Source organism: Bufo bufo, chromosome 1 (assembly GCF_905171765.1).
Source record: "Bufo bufo chromosome 1, aBufBuf1.1, whole genome shotgun sequence".
NCBI lineage: Eukaryota > Metazoa > Chordata > Amphibia > Anura > Bufonidae > Bufo > Bufo bufo.
The window spans coordinates 279,235,807-279,261,347 of NC_053389.1; the positions used below are offsets into that span (position 1 = coordinate 279,235,807).

At 42.1% G+C, this 25,541-nt stretch overlaps 2 protein-coding genes across 3 annotated transcripts in view; both read right to left on the reverse strand.

Moving 5' to 3' along the window:
- Positions 1-4,582: 4,582 nt before the first annotated feature.
- On the reverse strand, positions 4,583-15,418 carry NIPAL4 (NIPA like domain containing 4). The gene is made up of 6 exons (XM_040436425.1): positions 15,385-15,418; positions 12,969-13,217; positions 7,302-7,358; positions 5,995-6,085; positions 5,717-5,877; positions 4,583-5,196 (listed from the first exon to the last, which is right to left on the reverse strand). Exons 1-6 carry the CDS (start codon positions 15,416-15,418, stop codon positions 4,583-4,585), a joined length of 1,206 nt encoding a protein of 401 aa, XP_040292359.1.
- Positions 15,419-23,689: 8,271 nt separating this feature from the next.
- LOC121007769 (cytoplasmic FMR1-interacting protein 2) overlaps positions 23,690-25,541 on the reverse strand; it is a 117,339-nt gene continuing 115,487 nt past the window's right edge. For both annotated transcript variants that reach the window (XM_040439973.1, XM_040439964.1), the window contains exon 32: positions 23,690-25,015. In XM_040439973.1, coding sequence (XP_040295907.1) covers positions 24,848-25,015 — 168 coding nt within the window. In that variant the 3' untranslated portion in view covers positions 23,690-24,847. The remainder of the gene's footprint in view (positions 25,016-25,541) is intronic.

Sequence of the window (25,541 nt, forward strand, 5' to 3'; positions counted from 1 at the left end):
AATAAAAATCTGAAAAGTGTGGTGTACGTTTGTATTTAGCCCCTCTGTACTCTAATAGCCCTAAATAAAATCCAGTGTGACCAATTGCCTTCAGAAGTCACCTAATTAGTAGATAGTCCGCCTGTATGTAATTTTATGCTCAGTATAACTACAGCTGTTCTGTCAAGGCCTCAGGTTGGTTAGAGACTATTAGTAATCAAACAGCATCATGAAAACCAAGGAACACACCAGACAGGTCAGGAATAGTTGTGAAGTGTAAGCAGGATTAGGTTATAAAAAAATATCCCAAGCTCTGAACATCTCACGGAGCACTGTTCAATCCATCATCTGAAAATGGAAGGAGTATAGCACAACTACAAACCTACAGAGACATAGCCATCCACCTAAACTGACAGCCAAGTAGGGGACACAGTAAACGTGGAAGAAGGAGCTGTGGTCAGATAAGACCAAAGTTTAACTTTTTGGCCTAAAAGCAAAAGGCTATGGGCCAGATTTATCATTCCTCTGACAGCTCACTCCACTTTCACATATGGCTAAAGTCAGTTTTAGCCAAGTCAGATTTATGATTGGCCCTTTAAGACTGTAATAAGTGGTTTGACGGTAGCAGTTTATCCGTCAGTAAGCAGCTTTACAAAAGTCGCACATACTTACGAAAAAGTCGCATGTTATCTTATGAGATAAGCATGGTCCTCACTGGAGTGAAATTGCACATTTTTTTGCGAATTTTTAAATAGTTCCAATAGTAAATCTGGCTAGAAATTCATTTACATAAGAAAACACGCCCACTTTCAGAAAACTGTCGAGCATAGTGCAGGGCAGAAAAAAGTCACAAATTTGTGCGCATTTTTTTGCAAATTTTTCACTCCATTATTCTGACTTGAGCTAATGATAAATCTGGCCCCATGTGTGGCAGAAAACTAACTTCACATCACCCTGAACACAATCCACATCGTGAAACATGATGGTGGCAGCATCATGCTGTGGGGATGCTTTTCTTCAGCAGGGACAGGGAAGCTGGATGGAACTAAATACAGGGCAATCCTGGAGGAAAACCTGTTAGAGGCTGAAAGACTCGAGACTAGGGCAGAGGTTTACCTTCCAGTAGGACAACGACCCTAAACATACAGCTAGGGCTACAGTGGAATGGTTTAGATCTAAGCATATTCATGAGTTAGAATGTTCCAGTCAAAGTCCAGACCTAAATCCCATTGAGAAGCTGTGGCAAGACATGAAAATTGCTGTTCACATCCAATCTGAGCTAGAGCTAAAAACTTCCAGTTGTAATTGCAGTGATAGGTTGTCCTACAAAGTACTTAGGGGTATCAGTACAGAGGGCTGAATACAAATGCACTCCACAGATTTTTATTCATTAAAAATGTTGAAAAGCATGTATCATTTTCTTTTCACATTTACTTACTACTTTGTATTAGTCTAGCACATACAATCTCAATGAAATACATTTAAGTTTGTGGGTATAACATGTGGAAAAGTTTAGGGGTATGAATACTTTATCAAGGCACTGTATGCCCCCTTGCTGAGACCACTGATTACTTCTAAACAAACTTTAAGGGAGTCTGCAAAAGCATCAATTGGATACCAGACAACACCTGTTCAGAAGACTGGTAGGGATATTAGCCAGTTTTATTAACCATTTAATGTGAGGGATCTAGGTGTGTTGCAACAAAACTACAACTCCCTGTCATTTTCCAAAAGCTGAAGAATCACAGGTTGAAGACTAACATCTAGTGTGCTGACCTGGGCTCACCAGAAGAAAAGTAGCATGCAGTATGCTTTTCAGTTTTAGGCCTCATGCATTGGGTACCGCAATTTGCGGCCCCCAATGTCCCATCCATCCGCACTGTAACAAAAAAAATAGAACAAGTTCTATTTTATTGCGGAGGCACGGACAGAAACGCTGTTTCAAGTGAATGGGTCCCGCATCCATGATGCGGGGAGCACACGGCCTGTGCCCGCATATTTGCGGGCCGCAATATAGAATCTAAATTGTACAGAACCCAAATACAGCAGCTATAGACATCTGTGGGATTATAGTATACAGTACTGCTAGGCGTCTCAGATTTCATGTAAAAGTTTCATCTGTTACATTCATACAGAGGGCAAAAATGTAGCATGATTGTTCCAATGTTGTAATTAGTGCAATGCTTCTAAGGCCTCATGCACACAGCTGTAAGCTGTTTTTACTGTATGCAAAACATGAATACCGGCCATGTGCATTACACACTTTGCGAATCGCTATTTCCTGCCCTCTGTAAGAACTGCCTATTCTTGTCCGCAAAACGGACAATAGGACATGCTCTATTTTTTGCGGGGCTGCAGAACAGAAATGGGGATGCGGATAGCACACATTGAGCTGTCCACATCTTTTGGAGCCCTGTTGAAATTAATGGGTCTGCATCCAATCCACAAAAAAAATAATCAAAACCACGGTCATGTGCTTGAGGCCTAAGGAACAATATCGGATATGCTCCTTATGAACTCTGGTGGGTGCTGCCTGTTTCTTTGGCCTAGTGGAGATTCCGTTGGCGGAGGCTGTCCTGCCTAAGAGCCAAAGGCATCGGGAAAGTTCAGGTCACAGTGAGGAGGAGAGGATCAATCTCCCCTTTATTATAATAATGTCTCAATACAATTTTTTTTTATATTTCTTAACTTTTAAAGGGTTGACCAAGTTATTTTTTTGTTCTATGTTCCTAAGTTGGCAAATATAACAACTTTACAATTAACTCACTTTATCTGCAGTGCCTGGTTTAGCAGATTTGACTGAGGGTCACATGACCTGTGATGTCAGCTTCTCTCCCTGCTCTGATAAAGTTCGTTTACAAGCCTGTAAACCAGACTGTGCTGGCCACGCCCCCCTGCACTGCCAGGCTGTCTGCCCTCTCCTAGGATTCTTAACCCCTTCAGCTGCACAGACTGGATAGCTGCAGGCAGTGAGGAGACAATGCTGGGCACAGGAGCTGACAGACTAGAGACAGCATTGCACTGCTGTGTGTATTAGCAGTGTTATTATACAGCTGGGACTTGTAGTTCTACACATACAAGATGCTGCTGATTCTCCCAGCACTCAGCACAGCTCGTGTCCACTCCCTTAGCAGAGCAGCGGGAGGGGCAGAGATGGTTTTTATTGCATGTAAACAAGGGCCACAAAAGAACCAGGGAAATTAGGAAATATATTTTTTTTTTTTTGCCTGAAACTTGCCTAGCTTAGTTATATATTGCTATATATATATATTTTTTTTTTTCATAACTCGGACAACCCCTTTAACCCCTATATGTATGGCAGAAGTTGCATCTCTAAACATAACATCCACTTGCAAGTGCAGCAGGCGCCATAGCCACTTTAGTTTCTGCTGTTTCAAACAGCAGAGACCACAGTGGATGTATGTAAATCAGCCATGAGGCTGATCGCATACATTTCACTCCTCAGATGCCATTGTCAAATGTGACCACAACATGTAAGCAGTCCGGAAGCCGAAGCCAGCTGAGATCAGGGAACCTGTGATGCTGCTCCAATAGCCCAAATCCTTAAGCAGGCTTCGGCAGCTATTGTGGAAAATACTAATACAGGCCACTAGGTGGCAGTTCTGTATTGTTATATAAAAATAAAGTGATCATTGATGGCTATCTAGCCATCTATAAAAACAATGGGCAATGTAATGATTGCCAGTTATAGTCACCTAGTTATAACAAAACTATATATACACACACATGCATACAACCATGGGCATCGCCGTGTGTGAAAACGATATAACCGTAGTGATGCCATACGGCGAATGGTGTAACGGATAAAAAAATAAAAATGCCAATTCACCATTTTTTGGCACTTCAATTCTCCCCCCTTCCCTCAAAAATGTTAGAAAAAGTCACGTACACTTCAACTACGAGAAATTTATAGGGGTCAGAATATGGTGATGGGAAAAAAAAAAAAAAAATAAGTTATGACTCTGGGAATGCAGGGAGTGAAAAATGAAAATACTGAAAAATGCCTGGTCCTCTAAGGGTTAAATTCTCAAAACCTATATCATTTGCAAAACTCAATGGGACACTTTCTACTCCAATAGTAAAACACATTGTCTACCACATTTATTTGTGAATTCATTTTATAACTTATTAAAATCAGTTAAAAGACAGGGTGTAACGAGAAAAAAAAAATATATATAAAAAATAATATTCTAAAATATGTACAAAATTGATAACATTATAGAGTTCTGGCCTCATTTGAGGCATACATCTCTACACAGAAGAGGTCATCTTGTACAACAAATATTTAGCAAATTCTACATGTACAAAAAAAATAAAAAAAAATTTGTTGGACATCATTGTGACAGATAACAGCCCATATACATTGTCATATCACTCAGCAGCATTGTCCAAGTATAACCAAAGAAGGGTATGGAATATGGTGTTCAGGAAGGGACCCAATTTCAAGTCTTATGAGGTTGCCTAACAGGAATGATCTTCTTGACATAAGAAGGTATCACAGTTCAACTGAAGAATCACTTCCACAGAGTTTGATAAGAGCATCAAGTCAACTTTTCCAAACCTATACAATGGAATGTGTTCTTTAGGTGTATATAACAAACACTTTGGGAATGCTACCAGTGTGTTGCGTCTCCATGTTGTCTACCAAGGTTATCTGGTCGTCTTTTTTTGTTGGTTGCTTGGTAGAATCGGGAGCTATACAATGTAGTTGCTGCTGTAGACTTTTAAGACTTATGTCCAGATTATTGAAAGCATGGAGCATGAAGACACCTAGGATGATGATTAGGAATCCACAAACTGCCCCTACTCCATCAAATGGAGACATAGACACCCATTCCTTAAACAGGATGAGAGACGTAGTGATAACCACAGTGGTGAACAAGACATAGTAGATTGGAAAGACTAAGGAAGTATTAAACACGTCCAATGATTTGTTGAGATAGTTAACTTGTGTAACCACGGAAATGATCAGAATGGGGATAAGAATCCATGGAAGAGGATATTGGACAACTTGTAGACCTGTGAAAAGACCCTTCACAGCGATGCCCAACCCTTTCACAGAAGACACTGAGAAGGCACCCAAGAGAGAACATATTGCCAAGTAGACAAGGATGTTTGTGTGGCCATAACGAGGAGAGAGAATGAAGATCAGGACCAAGCAGCAGATGAACAGCACAGTGATATAGATGATGAAACCTGTATCGGGTAAAGCAAGACAGAAATTACCATAGAGTAATCAAATGTAATAAGAATTTACAAAGATCTGTATAGTCCAAATACTCCCTTAGTAACACTTTCTAATACAGTACAGTAATGACAAACATGATTACTTTGGTTGAAAAGTTTAGTCAGTCACAGACCCAACTTTTTATCCAGTCAAGCAAACCCCTGCAGGCAAGAGCAATAATATTGCTCCTACACAAGCAGAAAAAAAAAAAAAAAGTGTGCAGGTTTTGTGGTGCAGAAGCTTGGAATAAAGAGGGTGTAAAAAACAAAACAAAAAAAAAAAAAAAAAATAGACTCAAGTTATAGCAAGGAGAAAAGGGTGAAAGGCCTCGAGTCATCCACCATCCTCCTCAGGATATCTGCATGTCCATCAATGTATCTCTCTCCATCTATCAGCATGCCACCCTATCTTATGGTTCGGCACAGGAGCTCTATTTCTGATCTATTTAATTTCCAATTTCCATTATGTCCTTCTGAATGCACCCCATACCTGGGTCTTTAAGCTTTGAGGACATCTCTTCTAAGGTAGTCACTGCTTGTTCTTCTGGGGAGTGTATTACCAGAACGGTGCTTCCCAACACACTGAGTGCACACCCCAATTTTCCCAAGAGGTTCAGCCTTTCACCTAACAGATAGGAGGACATCACGGCACTACAGAACAAAAGAAAAAACTTTTTGATAGACCGCAAGAAAATGTAGGTTTCTAATGTATAATCTTGCTAAGCTTACCCAATCGAAATGAGCAGTACTTGCGATTATGAGCATTACCTTATCAGTACACTGAGAGCCCCAAGTGGTGTCACAATGGTGGCTGGGGCAAAAGCATATGCAACAAAGTTGGCAGCTTCTCCTCCTCCCACTAAGAAAAAAAATAAAATAAATTGAAGGCATATTATTCAATTACATAAAGTTAACACCTTCCCCGCTATCAACGCAGCTTATAACTACCAGGGACCTGGAGTTACCAAATCTTTGAGTGAGAGAAACCCATGCATTAAAAATGGCCTTGCATAAAGGAAGTTATGCTTTATGTACATATTAGGTGCACACATCCCATCAATTACTAACCAAGTATTTTCTGAACTTTTTATTTTATTTTTTATTCCCATAGACTCCAAATACTTGGAATCAGGGGCGTTATTTTAAAAAGGTGTCACAAGAGAAAAGCAGCATAAGGCTTGTTTCACATTTGCGTTAAGCAGATCCGGCACACTTTTACGGCCAGGAACAGCCTGCTGGATCCGTAAATACCAGGCGCTACCAAGATACCGTCCGGCCCATTCACTATAATTGGGACCAGCGGAGATCCAGCCGCAACCCGGTAAATATGCAGAGGAGCAGCCAAATACCGCTGTACACAGCAGCTTTTATCCAGCTGCTTTTCGGTATATTTACCGGGTAGCGGCCAAATCTCCACCAGTCCCAGTTATAGTGAATGGGGACAGACTGTATCTTGGACCTGCTTACCGCAAACATGAAACAGGCCTTAGGTTGGGGCTACACTGATCTCGCCCGTGACATCAGTCAACTGATCAAAGATTGCTGTTTAGCAGTGCAGCCATTGAACTGAATGGGGTTATATATTAAAGTTGCAGTGACCGCAGAATCGTAAAAAAATCCATTCTGAGATCACAGCCGCAGCACCAACATTCAGTTCAAAGGCTGCTCTGCTACAAAGTGATCTTTGGTCATGTGCCAAGCGTTGCAGGAAAGACCACCGTGTAGTCCCAGCTGTACACAGTTCCCACTGAAATCCGTGGGCTGTTGTTGCAATGCACGAATATGGCAGGTAATCTAGGAGTGCGGTTTCATCTGCTCACCCACAGAGGTCCTCATTTGTGATTGAAAAAGCAGTGTGAACTAAGTGTATAGGATGCCGATTTTACTGTGGATTACCTGGCGAAATCCACATCATAAATTGACATGCTGTGGGTTTAAAATCCAGACCGCCAGTCAATTTACATTGCAGATTTTTTTTTGTTGCAGCATATGGGTGAGATTTTATAAAACACAGGGAACTTATTCAGAGTTCCACAAAAAGGTATGTGAAAGTGGGTTCCCCCCTTTAAGCTTACTTGTAAGAAGTCCAGCCCACCACAACCAGTCTTTCAAATAGCCATGCCCACCAGCACCTGGAATAAAGACAAAAGCATGATTTTAAAAAAGGTTAAACATTGCCCTGTTAAACACTCACCCAATGGCAGAAGCAAAAATATCAGATATATTACAATAGGTCACCAAAGTAATTAGTGTATAGCATAATATTCAGACTTAGGCTACATGCACACGACCGTTCCCGTTTTTGCGGTCCGCCAAAAATGGAAGCCGCCCGTGTGCCTTCCGCAATTTGCGGAACGGGCGGCCCATTGTAGAAATGCCTATTCTTGTCCGCAAAACAGACAAGAATAGGACATGCTATTTTTTTTTTTGCGAGGCCACGGAATGGAGCACAGTATGGGGTGCATCCCGCATTTTGCAGAACTGAATGCCCGGCCTCTAATAAAACAATCCTATCCTTGTACATAACGAGGACAAGAAAAAGGACATGTTCTATTTTTTTGTAGAACGGACATGCAGAAACGGGACACAGTCATTTTCGTTTTTTTTGTGTGGCCCCATTTAAAAAGGAGTTATCCAACTCCAAAAATGCTCCCCCAAATGCCCGGGCTACTCACACAGATTGTACTTACCTTGCTCCCTGGTACCCATGCCGCTTCTGCTGCCCGCATGGCCGCTGCTGCATCTCCCCGCTGCACGGATCAAAACATCCGGCGAGTGGGAGGGCAGCCAATAGCAGGCCGCGATGGGGTTGCTAGGAAGGCTCGTTCCAGTCGCGACCTGCTATTGGCTGCCCCCCGTCAGTACAATCTGTGTGAGGGGCATTTTTTGGGGTTGTATAACTCCTTTAAATTAATGGTTCCGCATACAGGCCGCAAAAGAAAATAAAAAAATAGAATGGGACGGACAAAAACTATGGTACACATATGGTGTGTAACTTTATTACGCCACAATAGTTTAAAAGGTTTGATAAATGTCCCTAATTGAGTTGCATGCTTGTAGTCATCAGTTGATAGACAGCGGAAAACCTCACTACAAAAAGAGTTGGTTTACAGCCCCAGCCGAAAGTCAAAAAGGTCATCTAAAAGAACACATGGTTAACAAGGACCTCCTCATTACAGATTTTGCACTGGAGCCCAGGAGTGTCAAGTTCCAACACGTGACACCTGAAAAGACATGTCCTCCATTTTTCCCTGAAAATATGCAAATGTGGCAGGTGGTGTCTGAAGAAATGGGTGGAGGGTTTTTATAAATATAGCATTCACCATCATCACTTTTCCGTACAGTTGCATAGTTCAGTAGGTTAGAATGAAACCATAAAGCATCAGCAAACGTACGTACAGATGGAAAATCAAGGACCTTTTACTAAAGATGCACAGCACTAGGAGGCTCCATTCAGAACACAAGGGAGAGGGGAGGGTCATTTATCAAAGCTCCCTAGGCCAGTTTTTGGCATAAGAAAGTCACACAGCTCCCCCCTCCAAACATAGCTGTACGCAAACATAGGGGGAAATCAGAGCCAGCACAATCCTAACATTTACACTAGTTTCCTGACGTAACTAACATTGAAATCTATTCTAGTCAGGAGCTTGAGTAGATTTCTATCTAGGCATAAGGACGTGCTTAATGTTCGATGAGACTTATGCCTAGTCATAAATTAAGAGCATCCTCCAGCAGCGCATGGGATATCAAAGACCGCGTCTTTAATAAATGGCCCCCAAAGTCCTTCATCAAGCTCATCATAGCATTGTCTAAAGGGTCTTAGTCTCACTCTGTCACGTACAGATATGTATTTAATTAACATGAGACAGACGGAACGGAGAACGACTGTAGGATCAGACTACAGAGGAGGTTTGTAGTCTGTTACCATGGAGACGAATAGGCCTGCATAGGAGTTTTAGATGCAAGCCTGTATAAGTTTTTTTTAATCAAGACTATTTGCAAAGTTGCTTATTATTTAAATGGGTTGTCCAATTTCCAATATGGATGACCTATACTCAGGACAATTCAAATAGTAGACGACGGCAGCATATTCTTCTAAAAGTTTCTTTATTAGTGGTTAGTCCATGAAAAATGTACAAAGGCTATAAAAGCTGCAACGTTTCGACTTCGCAGTAGTCTTTGTCAAGTATAGTATGAAGTGGTCTTCCCCCATATCTTATATAGGGCATAGAGTGACACCCGCATTTTGGTAAACCAATCAAATTAAACAATTCACATTCACAATTACCTAGCTTAAAACACTACCAGATCAACAAACTGATTGCCATCACCATTCACCTATACATAGTGGTGGTACTGAGAGCACTGATCAATGGACACCTTACTTTACGCACCATATCACAGCTTGGTGTTTTAGATCCTTCAATGCCCATGCACAAGAGTGCAAATCCCCTCCCTGCTCGTTCATAATCACCTCGGAGCTTCATCACCTGGTAATCCCCAAGGCTTCTTTCTGGTCCGGCTTACTCCATCGCCTGCGCTCAGCCGCGATCGCCGCCTACCTCGCGCTCCTCCCCAGAATCCTCTGGTTATGTGATCCAACTCACATGCACATAGCCAGCAAGAGACAGCCTCCAATCTAACAGAGCATCACATTACATAGGAAACTCCAGCTTTACTTTGCTGTTAACTAGCTTTTCGACTTAAGGGCAAAGATTAGATATCAACCCCCAATTTTAAAGTGCACACGTGTGTCTTATCACTGTAGATATTTTGCGCTATTGTACATCATCATATTGTGCCAATTTGTAAATCGCCCACTGTGTAAAACTGTGCATATTAGGCATCAATTGCCACATGTTCTCCACCTGTGAACAAAAATAAAAATTAAAACCAGGTTAAAAACGACAACATACTTATAGCCTAAAATCAATATTGACGTAAGACATTCTATACCACCTACATTGAATTCAATGTTCAATCCAAATGGCTGCAATGACTTTAATGTAAATATCCATTTCATCTGCCATGTTGAGGACAGACTGGTGTACCAATCAACATTCATGGGGAGGATCCTGTGCTGGTGGCGCTACATCGATGACATTTTTTTGATCCGGACAGGCACAATGGAGGAATTGAATGACTTCCATCGTCACCTGAACTTGGGTATACCAGGATTACAATTTACTAAAACTGTATCAGAAAATGAATTACAATTTTTGGATGTAAAGGTCTATGTTGAAGATGGATTTATCAAAACAGATTTGTACCAAAAACAGACAAAAATAATCTGTTTGAATATAATAGCAATCATCCACGTAGGATGATACAATCCCTCCCATGGAGTCAATTACTTAGGGTCAGTCTCTGATGAACAAAGGTTCGATTTAAAAACTGAAGAGGTGTGTAAAAGATTCAGGAACTGGGGTTATTCCAGACGTTTCTTGCAAAGATCATGCAGTGAGATGAAGATTGATAGGAGTAGCACATTACAATCAGCTTCTTAAAAGTAACGAAACACGTAGAATCTTCTTTGTGTTGACATTTGGTAGCCACAGTGGAAAAATAGCTAGTATATTAAAATAAATAAAAAAAATAAAAAAAAGTGCCACATTTTACACAAAGGACTACCGTCAATACAACAATTTGGGAAACCTCCTTTGATGGCTTACAAGAAGGAAAAATTTGAGAGATCGCCTGGTAAAAGCGTATATAGGAGGCACACAGGTAAATAGGCAGAGATATCTTGCCCCACACAAAAATGGCAACTTTTCCTGTTTGGGTTGTTGCAATTGTGGCAACATGATGATACCTTTGTGCACCCCTATACAGGACGTAGAGACAAGATTAGGGGATACTACACGTGTAGATCAAGGGAGGTGATATATATGATTCAGTGCTCCTGTAGTATGATCTATATTGGGGAAACAACTATGGAGATCAGGGAAAGAATTCATAAACATAAGAGCACGATCAGAAAAGGTATGCTAGACAAACCAGTGGCTAAACATTTTATTGAATGTGGCCACTCGATTAATCAAGTGAGATTCAGGGTCATTGACTCCGTAGGATTTCTGAGAAAAGGAGGCGATAGGGAAATGATACTTAGGAAGAAGGAATTGAAATGGATATTTACATTAAAGTCACTGCAGCCATTTGGATTGAACATTGAATTCAATGTAGGTGGTATAGAATAGAATGTCTTACGTCAATATTGATTTTAGGCTATACAGGTAAGTAGGTTGTCGTTTTTAACCTGGTTTTAATTTTTATTATTTTTGTTCACAGGTGGAGAACATGTGGCAATTGATGCCTAATATGTACAGTTTTACACAGTGGGCGATTTACAAATTGGCACAATATGATGATGTACAATAGCGCAAAATACCTACAGCGATAAGACACACATTTGCACTTTAAAATTGGGGGTTTCTGTCTATCTAATGTTTGCCCTTGCATCGATAAGCTAGAGTTCGCAGCAAAGTATAGTTGGAGTTTCCTAGGTATCTCGATGCCCTGTTAGATTGGAGGCTGTCTCTTGCTGGCTACGTGCATGTGATGTGATCACGTGACTGGAGGATCTGGGGAGGAGCGCGGGGTAGGCGGCTGAGCGCAGGTGATTGAGTAAGCCGGACCAGAAAGAATTCTTAGGGATTACCAGGTGATGAAGCTCAGAGGTGATTATGAACGAGCAGGGAGGGGATTTGCACTCTTGTGCATGGGCATTGAAGGATCTAAAACGCCAAGCTGTGATATGGTGCGTAAAGTAAGGTGTCCATTGATCAGTGCTCTCAGTACCACCACTATGTATAGGTGAATGGTGATGGCAATCCAATCACAGTTTGTTGATCTCCGATTGGTAGTGTTTCAAGCTAGGTAATTGTGAATATGAATTGTTTAATTTGATTGGTTTACCAAAATGTGGGTGTCACTATATGCCCTATATAAGATATGGGGGGACCACTTCATACTATGCTTGACAAACACAACTGCGTAGTCGAAACGTTGCAGCTTTTATAGCCTTTTTATACATTTTTCATGGATTAACCACTAATAAAGAAACTTTTGAAAGAATATGCTGCCGTCGTCTACTATTTGAATTTCTATGAATGGACTTCAGTGGATCGGGAGTCCTAGACGGCCTTCCAATGAGGAGTCAATAAGGTACTGAAGTGCTGCTCTACAAGTTATTAATTATACTATACTCAGGACAAGTCATCAATATCAGATCGGCAGGGGTCTGACTCCCGACACTGCCACGATCAGCTGTTTGAAGGCAACACACTGCTCCTGGAAGCGCTGGATTCTCTTTACAGTTTACCTGCTCGCCCTCAACATTACAGCGGCGGGCAGGTAAAACGACAGCTCCTCCACCCCATCCATTTGAATGGGATGGAGTGTAACTATAACTGCTCCTTCCCATTCCAGTGAGTATGTAGGTAAACAGTGAAGAGAATGTGGCGCTCAAAGGAGCACTGCGCTCTCTTCAAACAGCTGATTGAGGTGGTACAGGAGCAGACCCCCACTGATCTGATATTAATGACCTACCTATCCTAAGGACAACAATATCAGAAACTGAACAACCCTTTAAGGAGTAATAAAATTATTGCCAACTGTGGCCATACCCTTTAAGCATGTCACATTTCAACATCCATGCTGTTGCTGAAGGTCACATCTCTCTCGCTCTCTCATTCACTCCAAGTCCATCGGCCACAGGGCACACTGCACCCTAGTTTCCATACCTGCACGAGTATGTCCTTTCTCTGACAGATGAAGTAGACCTTTCTTTTTCAGGATTACACTGCTCCCAATGAGGATGCTGGAGAACACAGCCAGTGCCAGTCCAACAAGAAAATCATGGTTAGACTTTACTGAAGGAGACCCACTTGTATCAAGCGTCAGGTTCTGGTAAATGGAGTCTGACAAGTTAACGTCCCTTAGAATCTGACAGGTCACCTGGCCTGAGGTGCAAGTTAGTGTGACCAATGTCCCTGTGGAAAAAAGCATGAATTGTATTAGTATGTGGCAGTGTAAAGATGTCACTAGAAGGTCTAGTGGTCCTTCAAATAAACACAGCGTTGCTTTAGGTCTGCACATTCTACCACATGTTCAGTGGTTGAGGAATGCTCTTGGAGATTGGTTTTGGTAGCATTTTTCTGTACTCTTAGTAAAAATGCCAGCTCCAGGTGTAAGTTGAAGGTCTACAGGAAATGGCAACACATTGAAGACCACTGTAGCTGGATTCTGTGGGGTCACTAGGTGGGCTTTTTGGTGCAGGGTCCATACCAAAATGTTCCTGCAAAAGGCTTCGTGTGAACAAGGCCTATAGGAGAAATATACCATGAAGAAAGTGCTAGTTGTAAGACATACACTGGTGGTCATTTATAAACAGCGCTATGTCTGTTTTTGGTGTAAAAGAAAGTCACAGGGGTCTTTTTTGAGGCATTTTAAATGTCTATGCAACAATGTTTTGTCACAATGGTGTTTTTGCGCGTGTTTGACGCTTGAGGAGTGTCTGGGGAGTGGTGGTGGCGGCGTAGCAGGGGCCAGGACATCAGTCCCAACAGATTTGCCAACCTTTATGCCTGGAAACAGGCGTAAATGTTGGTGAAGAACTACGCCAGTCAGTTAACTCTTGGTGCACGGACTGCCGGAGGTGCGCCTAATTTATGATGAGGAACGCGATTCGTTATAAATTCCACACAAAGGGGAAATGAAGACCGACATAAAAAAGTTGGTCTTTATAAATGACCCCCACTTTTTTTTTTTGTCTTTAATAAATGCAGCAAAAACTACAGATGGCAAAAAAAAAAAACCACATACTTAAGTCGTATGTATAGAAGCAGGAGATTTAAAATATACACACACAGTAAAGGGATATACTTTTGGCCTACAGTTGGCTCATGACAAGATACAATGGCCTCAGGATAGAATATTTTCAACATACAGTGGTCTTTTCTGACCCATCGTAAGTTGAAACTAGACTCCACATACAATGCCTCAGACTCAGATCTAACCAATCAAGGCCAGTTCTCTGGTAATATAGCTGGATTAGTTACTAGTTCTCACGGATATATGTAAGGACTTGTTTTAGCTCTTAGTTATCTGCCTATTTTTCTTAAATCTTCATTTTCTCTTCTCTTGGATAACATTTTGGAGCTTTGGAACCAATTACTCAACATACAATGGTCGTCCTAGAACCAATTAATATTGTAACTTGAGGTACCACTGTGTATATTTTGTTTGGGGCAGGGATTAGAGAAATCACAGGAATCCATTAAACCACACACACACACAAAGAAAAAAAAAGGGATTGCTCTGTAGCTAGCATATTGATGGTATCTCACACAGACACATCCAGGCTCAGGTTACCAGTGGCAGCTATGGGAAACAGATTCCAAATATCTCCAGCAAAGGTGACCCACCCAACAACTTCTCCCTAACCAGAATGACTTCAGACCAATGCCCAGTCATTTCCCGAAATATGTTGGGGAGTGGGAGCACTGTACTGCTTAACCCTAGATTTATAAGAATGTTAAACATTATTAAAAAATAAAAATAAAAATCCTATGAGATCATGTCCAGATAATGACACTAGTGGTTTACACTGCAGATGTATAGTGACTGTGCTATAAAGATCACAAATGTTGCACAGCCAGTGGCACCTTATTATAGCGGACATTGGTTGTGATGACCACATTCACCATTCTTGGCCACAACGCCAACGATTGCTGTGTAGCAGTATCGCCATTTAACTGAAGGAGGATTGCATTGAGACTCGCAAGTTGCCAAAATTCCAGAAATGTTATTCTGGGATCACTGTTGCAGCCAATGTTGCCATGTAGTCCCAGCCTTAGGTGCCTTAAAGTGCCATGGAACCCTAGCCTTAACCAGAGCCCTTGAAAACCCTTTATATTCTATGGGGTAGATTTATTAAAACTGGTGTAAAGGAAAACTGGCTTAGTTGCCCATAGCAACCAATCAGATTCCACCTTTCATTTTCCAAAGGAGCTCTGAAAAATGAAAGGTGGAAGCTGATTGGTTGCTATGGGCATCTTAGCTGGTTTTCCTTTACACCAATTTTGATAGAAGTATACAGACATGATATTAATGAGCTGCATATTGCTATGGAGGGTGAGGGTCTGTATCTGCACTTACCATTGGTACAGTTGTGGCTGGATGAAGCTGCCATGTAGTTATCAGTCAGGACACATGCCAGGTCCCACAAGCTCAGAGTCAGAATGTGACTACTTGGCTTCTTTCACCTGATAAGTGAGGTGGGCTGGTAATCAGGCTCTGGTGTCGCCTTCCCCTCCCCTTAAATAACTTGCACACTCATCCAGCAGTATCACTCCTTCCCTCTCAGTTTCATTGTTGTGTATTGCACAACTCTCCTATGACAAATGGATCCACAGTGAAATTTGGGATAAAGGTCAGATGGCAATCTGTAAGTCTATGTATTTACACAAATCTCAGGTACAATCAGAAATACCCAGCCAGTGCCCAGAAAATGCCTGCTGTAATGTCAAGCACTTGGGGTTTGCTTTACCACTGTGCCGTACATAGAGAAGTAAGGGCCCCACAGGAAGGGTCAAACCAGGCCCCCCAGACAGGACAGAAAGGTTTGCACCTAAACCCCTTTTAATGACCTTTGGGACATTTTTCCACTGCCTAATTTGCTAAAAGTTGTTCATTTAGAGGGCAGAGTCCTGACCAAGTTTTTCACCTCCAGTAGAAGAGGAGATAATCCCAACTGGGCCCCTTCTTGCCCTGGGCCCCATAGCGGTCGCTATGGTAGTTACGCCCCTGGTAGCGTCTATTAATTGTGTTTGCTTCTCAAAGCACATAGGTCATAGTTACTGAAGTCAGAGGGTCTCCTGGCAGAGGCCTAAGTCATATTTATCCACTGATGCTTTTCAAAAAGTAAAAAAAAAAAAAAATAGCGGTGCACTTACTCCAGTAATGGGCTGATGTAGAAAGTGGTGTAACAAGAGAAGTCTTAGGCCTCATTCACACCTCAGTGTTTTGGTCAGTGATTTTGAGCCAAAACCAGGTGCAGCTCTAAACACAGAACAGGTGCAGATCTTTCCATTAGGGCTTGTTCACACGACCGTTGGTGTCCTGTTCCCGTATTGCGGACCGCATTTGCGGATCCGCAATACACGGGCACTGTTCCGTTGTTATTCCGCATCACGGATGCGGACCCATTTATTTCAATGGGTTCGCAAATCCAGAGATGCGGAACGGAAGCATGGAATAGAACACTACGGAAGCACTACGGAGTGCATTCTGGGGTTCCGTTCCATGCCTCTGCACCGCAAAAAGATAGAACATGCTGTATAGTTTTGCGGAACGGAGGGATCGTGGACCCGTTCAAGTGAATGGGTCTGCGATCCCCATGCGCCTACCCTACGGAAGGTGCCCGTGCATTGCGAGGCCTTATACCATATCTCTGTGGAGGCTCCAATCCTGGTTTTGGCTCACAATCACTGATGGAAATCACTGACCTTTAGGCTACATGCACACGACCGCAAAAACTTTTTTTTTTTTTTGCGGATCCATTGTAACAATGCCTAAAACGGACAAGAATAGGACATGCTTTATTTTTTTTGTGGACATACTGATGCGGACCCATTGAAATGACATGGAAACAAACAACGTTTGTGTGCATATAGCCTTAGACTGAAAGTAGCGCTAAATGCTTCAAACGTCATGCAATATTTGATAAATGTAGTGCAAATTACGGCTTTTTTTAGTGGTTTTCTTTTTAGCTCTATAAGGGCTCATGCACACAAACGTATTTATGGTCTGCATCCGATTCACATTTTTTGCGGGTCGGATGCGGACCCATGTCTGCATCCGTATGTCCGTTCCGCGGCCCTGCAAAAAATAGAACATTTCCTATCCTTGTCCATTTAATGGATAAGCATAGGACAGCTCTATAGAGGGTAGGATGCTCTGTTCTGCAAAATGCGGAACACACGCCGCCAGTATCCATATTTTGTGGATCCGTAATTGGCTGTACCCATGAGTTCTGATTAGAACAGGCATTTTTCAACTCTCACAGAAATTCCTTTTGGAAATATGCCTGAAAGGCTACATGCACACGACCGTTGTGTGTTTTGCGGTCCGCAAATCGCGGATCCGCAAAACACGGATGGCGTCCGTGCGCGTTCCTCAATTTGCTGAACGGCAGGGACAGCCTTTACTATAACTGCCTATTCTTGTCTGCAAAGCGCGGACAAGAATAGGACATGTTATTATTTTTTTTTTGTGGGGCCACGGAACGGAGCAATGGATGCGGACAGCACACAGAGTGCTGTCCGCATCTTTTGCGGCCCCATTGAAGTGAATGGGTCTGCATCCAAGCCGCCAAAACTGCGGCTCGGATGCGGACCAAAACAACGGCCGTGTGCATGAGGCCAAACACATGGCGGATGTTTGGCTAAAAACTCACAAATACACCATTTTGCGAATTTCATAATTCACTATAAACTTTAAACCATAAACTTTAAAGTAACATCTAGCCTCTGGACAAAAAGTGAAATTACTGGTGTGTAAAAGTCAGATAAAAAAATACACAAAACTCTATGTCTGAAATCAGGCATAAAAACCCTAGAAATGAACGTGTGAGGGCGCCTTCACATGCTGTGGATTTTGTTGCAGAAAATTTCGCGACTGAAAATCAGTTACATTCACCTGAATGGGGCTTGCAGAAAATCATGTGCTTTCAGCCCCATGAACTTGTTTTCAGTCGTGGAATTTTGTAAAAAAAAAAAAAAACAGCAGTGTGTGTGTGCACATGAGCATTGTTTTTCACGCATCATTTCTGCGTTGCATGAGAATCGCAGCATGTTTAGACCATTTTCTACATTTAAAACAGGCATAGAAAATGATGAATGAGACGGGCCTGCCAGCCTGTCCCCTTCCAGCCATGCCCCCAATTAACACCTGGCGTGAGCGGTGCGAAGTCGCAGATAGCGGCACAACGGCCATCTGCACCTGAAATACTCTTAATTTAGGCGTATTTCAGAATAATTAATGACCCCCTCTGTATATATTTTGGCAAAGCATGTTTATAGTCCCCACCACCGTGACTGGCCCAAGAATCAACCTGAAGAAGGGGGCAAATCCAAAATTTCCTCTGGGACCCATAGGACTCTAGTTGAACTTTTGCTGGATAATTCCTACATTTTTGTTCCTCTGGACATGCACCACCACTAAGCTCTTTGTGCTCCATTAGTCTGTCCATGTTCAGACCAGTTCAGCGAGTATTTCAGGTGTCACTGCATGTCTATGAACGGAGGTCATTCTCAGGCTGAGAGGAAACACAGAAGCAGTTCTCCTCTGGAGTAACCTTGTTGATAGACTTGTGTACTCATTCAAACCTATAATTCTTGGATGCCATGTATAACGTATCCTTATAACGGTATTCAGGAATAACTCTGATAGGGCAGCATGGTGGCTCAGTGGTTAGTGCTGGGGTCCTAGGTTCAAATCTGACCAAAAACATCTGCATGGAGTTTGTATGTTCTCCGTGGGTTTTCTCCAGATACTCCGGTTTTCTCCCACACTCCAAAGACATACTGATAGGGAACCTAGATTGTGAGTGATAATATTGGCTGTAAAACGCTGCGGAATATGTCAGCGCTATATACCGTAAGTGACATAAATAAATCATAATAAGAGAAAGAAGTGGACAGGGCAAAGAGTAGGGACTACTTAATGCATTAGAAAGCCTGGGTAATTTAGTGACAGAATTTTAGCTACTAAACCTGGCTGTTGTAACTTAGTTCCTAGACCCAAATACAACATAAAGGGTTCTAGAGCATAACCTACAGCTACCTACACTGGAGAAAAAAAAGCTAAGGCTGAATAAGAAGTGGTTTCTAGCACATCTACTTTTAGAGGTGGTCAGCAGCATACACAGAGCAGGTCCTTTAACAAAGTCCAGATAGGTTGTCATCCTAGTACAGGGATGGCCAACCTGAGGCTCTCCAGCTGTTGCAAAACTACAACTCCCAGCATGCTCAGACTGCCTACAGCTATCAGCCTACAGCAGGGCATGGTGGGAGTGGTAGTTTTACAACAGCTGGAGAGCCGCAGGTTGGCCATGCCTGTCCTAGTACATTCACTCTTGCCCCATATGCACAACGTACATAGCGTTGAACATGTCACATAAGCAAAGTTTGAAATGAGGCCCTTCTACTGGTTAACACCAACCCCTAACTGTCTGGTTTAGAAGAACATGGTGCTTGTTGGGCCCCATCTTCTTTCCAGCATCCATATATTATTTCCCTGAACCCTTGTTTGCTTATGTTGTAAGACCTGTGGAAAAGAGAATCATTGACCATTAAATATGGGATGCAGCCAACCTGGGCTTGGACCTCCTGCTCACCAGGGATACATGAAGCAGCCACATTGGTCTGCCTCTACAGTATGTATAATCTTCACCATAGGCAACATAAGCCAGCTACCAATCATCGGTGTGGGCTGTTGTGTGCATGTTTATAGGAAGAAATTCCAGGAGAAGACCTTCCTACTGCCATGTAATAGATATCAGAGCCTTTGGCACATACTGGCAGATTCTCTAGGTATCTGCAAGGATTTTCATGTAGATTGGTAGAAGGTTCTTAGAACTGAGGCCCTTGTTTTGGTTCCCATCTTCTTCACTCATTCTTACTTTATAGTTGTTGTGTCAGAAGACAACTAATTGTAGGAGTCCCCACAATGTGACAATAGCTCACAAGGAGTCCAAACAATGTACACAATGGAACCACTGACTATTTTGCTTATTCTCACTACCTACTAAGTAATTGCACACAAAAAGGGCTTGTGTACATAGAGAGGTGTCACTTTTCACACTTACATTGTGATATGAAGCAACCAGCCTAATTTCCCTACCAGTACAATACCGTGCATGTGAATGGGGCGTTAAAAAGATACAGGGAAATCTCAATGCATCACTGCATGATCCACATGCTGCACATTTTATGTAATTTTTGCAGCGGTAAAGATCTGTGTGTGCTCGTGGCCTAATGTACAATACATGAGTGAGCAGTATAATCCTAATACAGGGTGGTAGCACCCTCATCTGTATTAGGGTACTTTCACACCAGCGGCAGAGGACTCCGGCAAGCAGTTCCGTCGCCGAAACTGCCTGCTGGATCAGGCAATCTGCATGCAAACGGACAGCATTTGTAGATGAATCCGGATCCGCCTCACAAATGCATTGCAAGAACGGATCCATCTCTCCGTTTGTCATACAGACAAACAAATCCGTTTCTACTTTTTTTTTCACACTTTAACCGGTCTGCACATGCGCAGACCGGAAGGACGGATCCGGCATTCCGGTATTTTTAATGCCAGGATCCGGCACTAATACATTTCAATGTAAATTAATGCCGGCATTCTAGCAACTGATCCGGAATTTTGGACGGAGAGAATACCGCAACATGCTGTGGTATTTCCTCCGTCAAAAACGCAGTTCAGTGACTGAACTGAAGACATCCTGATGCATCCTGAATGGATTTCTCTCCATTCAGAATGCATGGGGATGAAACTGATCAGTTCTTTTCCGGTATTGAGCCCCTATGACGGAACTCAGTGCCGGAAAAGAAAAACGCTAGTGTGAAAGTACCCTTAGGCCTCTTTCACACAACCGTGTGGCTTTTTCAGTATTTTGCGGTCCGTTTTTCATGGATCCGTTGTTCCATTTTTTTTGTTTCCATCTTTCGGTTCCGTTTTTTTTGTATGGCAGGCATATACAGTATACAGTAATTACACAGAAAAAATTGGGCTGGGCATTAAAATTTTTAATGGATGGTTCCGCAAAAACGGAACGGATACGGAAGACATATGGAGCACATTCCGTATGTGTTCCGTTTTTTTTGCGGACCCATTGACTTGAATGGAGCCACGGAACGTGATTTGCGGGCAATAATAGGACTTACATACATATAACATTATTACGCATGGTTTTGTAACACGAGTTGAGTGTATCCCAGGGGATCCCATTCCATGATTCTGTCACCAACTTCCTCCATCTTCCTCTGTTATTGGGGTACTGTTGCAAAGTTACTCTTTTTCTTAGTGCACTGCTGCAATAGCTATATTATAGGAGCACTGTGACTGGCAGTGTAATAGCTTTGCTATGAAGGCACTATGGCACCTGATTGTAAACTTAAAGGGAATGTGTCCCAGAAAATTTAATCTACCCTTTAAAACCAGATAGCAACACTTATCTCTTTTTTCTAATCTGATTTTACTTTCTGATTATAGTTTTTTTTAATTCTCATTCCTGAACATGATTATGGGAGCGGCCATCTTGCCTGAGCAGTTAGAAAGAATTAAGAAAATTGCTTTAGGGCAGCCTCATGGGCCTTAGACACAATGGTCTGGAGGAGACCACATTGACTTATATGGGAGAGTTTTCTAGGCATGCTCTGTGACCTGTGCAGAGGTCAGGAGAGAGAAGATAAGCTGTGATATCACCTATTGTGAATGGTGGATGCTGTCTTATCTATACACAGAGGTGATATCATTACAGGCAGGATTTGAATGATAGATAAGCAGGTAACTGCAGTAAAGTGATCTGTACAGACCAAGAAATGGGGCCTATTATAAAGGCCTAGAGGCCAGTTTGAAAACTGCAGGATTTTATGTTTTTCGTTGTTGTTTTTTTAAATCTAGATATTGATATGGAAAATGAAAAATAAAATCATCAATAATTCTTTAACAATGTTAAACTTAAAAATGTGATTTAAAGAATAGGTCATTTTCTGATGACGCATTCCCTTTAAGGTCCCCATACACATGATTATTGTTGGCTGGGGTCGGCTGACAATCTAAGGTGTATGTGGAGCTCCCAACAGATGATCCCACCAGAGATGTGTGTCAATAGCTACTGATTTAAAACATACACATGCCAGGCATGTATTTGTATGGGGGCAGCCAGGAGAGACAGCTGTTTTGCGAAGACGTGTTGAAGGTGTATGGGCACCTTTTGGGGGTAAAGATCCGTTCTGGTCACACTCATACACTGGCCATCAAACAATGCATCTGAGGGTTCTCATCACTTCAATGGCCACATACTGAGAATACAAGCCTAATCTTTTTCAGATTTGTATACCTCTACATGAATGTGAAAAGAAACAGGATGTTTCCTGAGTTTCTGCTTTGTCTTCCAAACAGAGCAAGGTGTATTGCAGGTAGGAAACTGAACTCAAAAGAGAAGTGAGCTTTATATGCAAAACTGCAGCGGGTGGGTTTTGGATGGTGGCTCTATAGTTATGGAGATATCTTGCCAGACCAGTTTCTATGTCTGTGTGTTTAAAGATAGACATGATTTGTGTTTAGAATGGCTCTCATTTCACATAATCCACAATTGTTCTTAGGAGCTTGTTGACCCCATGCACACTAGTGTACAAGGACTCTACGGATCTTGTACAGATCCGTACTATGGCACTCTTAATAGATATACCTATTCTGGTTGACTAGTTAATATCGCTATGATTGTACTGTTAAAAAGTATTTTCTAGTACAGATAGCTCCTGGTCGAATGCCATGCTAGAGACAAAGTAGCCTGGGATGCCTTTAGCCATGTCCAGAGTGGATCAATGAAAGTATCACAGTGCTTAGTAGCATTCAAATGTTCTTACATGATAAATATCAGTGGCCTATTGAATACATACCCCATGATAACACTTAAAATTTTAATTTTCTGTCCTAGCCCTGTATGTAGATCCTGTGGGCAAGGCATGATGACTAACTGGCACCCAGTACACATTTCCTGCCAGCTCAATTAGCTGTGTACCCCAAATCCCCTGCAGTTCTAGTAAGGTTATGTTCACATCCGTGGTGGAGATTCAGGCAAAAAAAAAAAAGGACAAACTACCACTGTATCCAGCTATTTTGTCTGACAGAATACTTGTAATCAGACAGTCCCTGTTATAATCAATATGTCCAGCGGTGTCCAGCATATGCCAGATCCGATTATTCTGATTTTCTGTCCCTATGCCGGAATATAATACCAATATAAACCTAGCATAGACTGAATTTAGGGCTCATGCACATGAACCTATTTTCTTTTTGTGTCCGTTCAATTTTTTTTTTTGCGGACCATATGCGGAACAATTCAAGTTACTCCGTGTGTATTTGGTTTCCGTATGTCAGTTTCGCAAAAACATTGAACATGCCCTTTTTTTGTATGCATTACAGACGAGGATAGGACTGTGCAATTAGGGGCCAGCTGTTCTGCAAAATACTGAATGCACACAGACATCATCCGTATTTTCTGCGGATCCGCTTTTTGCGGACCGCAAAATACATACGGTCGTGTGCATGAGCCCTAAGGGTGCTGTGGTGCTCTGAATTCAGTTTATGGGGAGTCCAGGTATTCTGGCCATAATACTAAGATCGGCCTAACGGCTATATAATATAAAATCAGTCACGTCTATTTATGAGAATTCAACTTTCTTTTTATTCACAAGCGAGAAAGCAAAATAATTTAACGTAAGGAATATGTCGTGTAACGGTGACCTTTCCTCAAAATAAAAGACCCCAAAAAAACTATAAAAATTAAGTTACCACAATACATGAATACAATTCAGTTAATAATTCAAACAATAAAAAAAATTATATCAGCAATACGACTGTGTTTGACAAGCGGTTAGTGGACGACATTGGTCGGCCTCCCTGCCCCACACCGGTAAACTGAACCCACCAATAACATGTATAAGTAGATAAGTTGGCGAAATATTCTTCAAGCGCAGATGAGGTTACCACAACACTGTACAGTCACAATAAATAGGGCAGTTAACAAGTCTGTGGTTAGACTATAACTGAGTGGTCATTAAAGGGGTCCTCTTGAATGTACGACTAAAGCTAGGATGTGCTTAGGTTTACATGTCCCCTAGTAATTTGGGGGCAGATCCTGTGGACCATGGCTAATATGTTTACACACAGCAAGTCGATTGGAAAGTGTAGGTACATAGACTTCCATATACACACTCCTCTTCTATGGACATGCTGGTGGCAAACACGTGTGCTCTCAGCTGTGATCCTCGGTCTCTGGGGGTCTATATGACTGTAAGACCAGGAATGGCCAAACAGCAATGGGACCCTGTGCAAGAACTTCCTTACATCTCCATAACAATTCACCAGTAACTGTGAGCAGTTTAAGAAAGCTGTCTATAAGGTGAGGCCCTTTACCTACTAGGTCCTTGTACATATGCTATGTCCCACACAGTGTAAGCACATCCTATAGTCCTTTCCAGTAGCTTTATAGCACAATTATGGACAATCCCTCGAAGTACCAGACTAATGTTTAATAGATAAAAAAAATACTTTAAGCTTGGTTCAAACCAGTATAAAACCATCGATACTGCTCTGTTGTCACGAGACCTTGGCAAACTCTGGAGGTGATTTCATTACTGATAGTTAACCACCATAGACCCTGATAGGAGGGATAGTCAATAAACACCCCTTTTCATGGCTACTTCCTGTAAAGTCCTGTTGTTTCCATAGCATCATGATGGTGTACGGCAAAAACAGGACAATCATGCACCACAACATTATAGAATTTGTCAAAATTGTCCAGTAAGTTTTGTTAGCGTCCCCTTCAGCAGGTGGTAGCCAGTGACTGATGGATGGGAGGTTGGAAGCATCGTACGTGTTCCACCGTGGAACTGTCGCTCTCCACGGATTTCATGTATTTGTTCAGGACTGCAAAGATTTCGTTGTTCAGGATCTGATACTTTCGTATTCTGTCTGCCATTTTCTTCAGTGGCTGAAGGAAAGACATAAGATCAGTAGTTAAAAATGTGAAGTGCTTTGATTGCAAATATCTTTTAAAATGACGCCTCACCTCTGCTGAATTACATAGTCATGTTAAGGAATTAGTTAAAGGAGCATGACACAAAAAGGGCCTGAAGGGGAAGCATGACATAGGAATTTTCACTTTGGTGTTCTATGAATCCTTGTGTCATACTCCACCCCCTCAGGTCCTACATTGGGAATTACACGGTGTATACACTTTGCCAGTTTATTTAAAGGGAACCTGTCATCAACTTTATGCTGTCCATACTAACGGCAGCATAAAGTAAAGACAGGTGAGTTGATTTCAGAGGTCGGTCATTTATAAGTTAAAAGTAAGTGGTTGCCGAGAACCAACATCACAATCATTGCAGCACAGGGCTGGAAAAGAGTCATGGCCACCTGAGAAGAGTCCTGGTTATTCATGAATTCCTGCTCTCCTGCTGATGACTGACAGTCTTCTACCTAGTTTTCTCCCTTTCTCTCTAGGAGAGAACTGT

Excerpts from the sequence above, each read along its gene's own strand:
- NIPAL4 (XM_040436425.1), bottom strand. The coding sequence starts at position 15,418 with ATGGCAGCTTCATCCAGCCACAACTGTACCAATG. Across the intron at positions 13,218-15,384 it reads CAGCCACAACTGTACCAATG|GGACATTGGTCACACTAACT; the intron begins GTAAGTGCAGAT and ends TTTTTTCCACAG. Across the intron at positions 7,359-12,968 it reads GAAAGGACATACTCGTGCAG|GTGCTGGTGGGCATGGCTAT; the intron begins GTATGGAAACTA and ends TCTTTATTCCAG.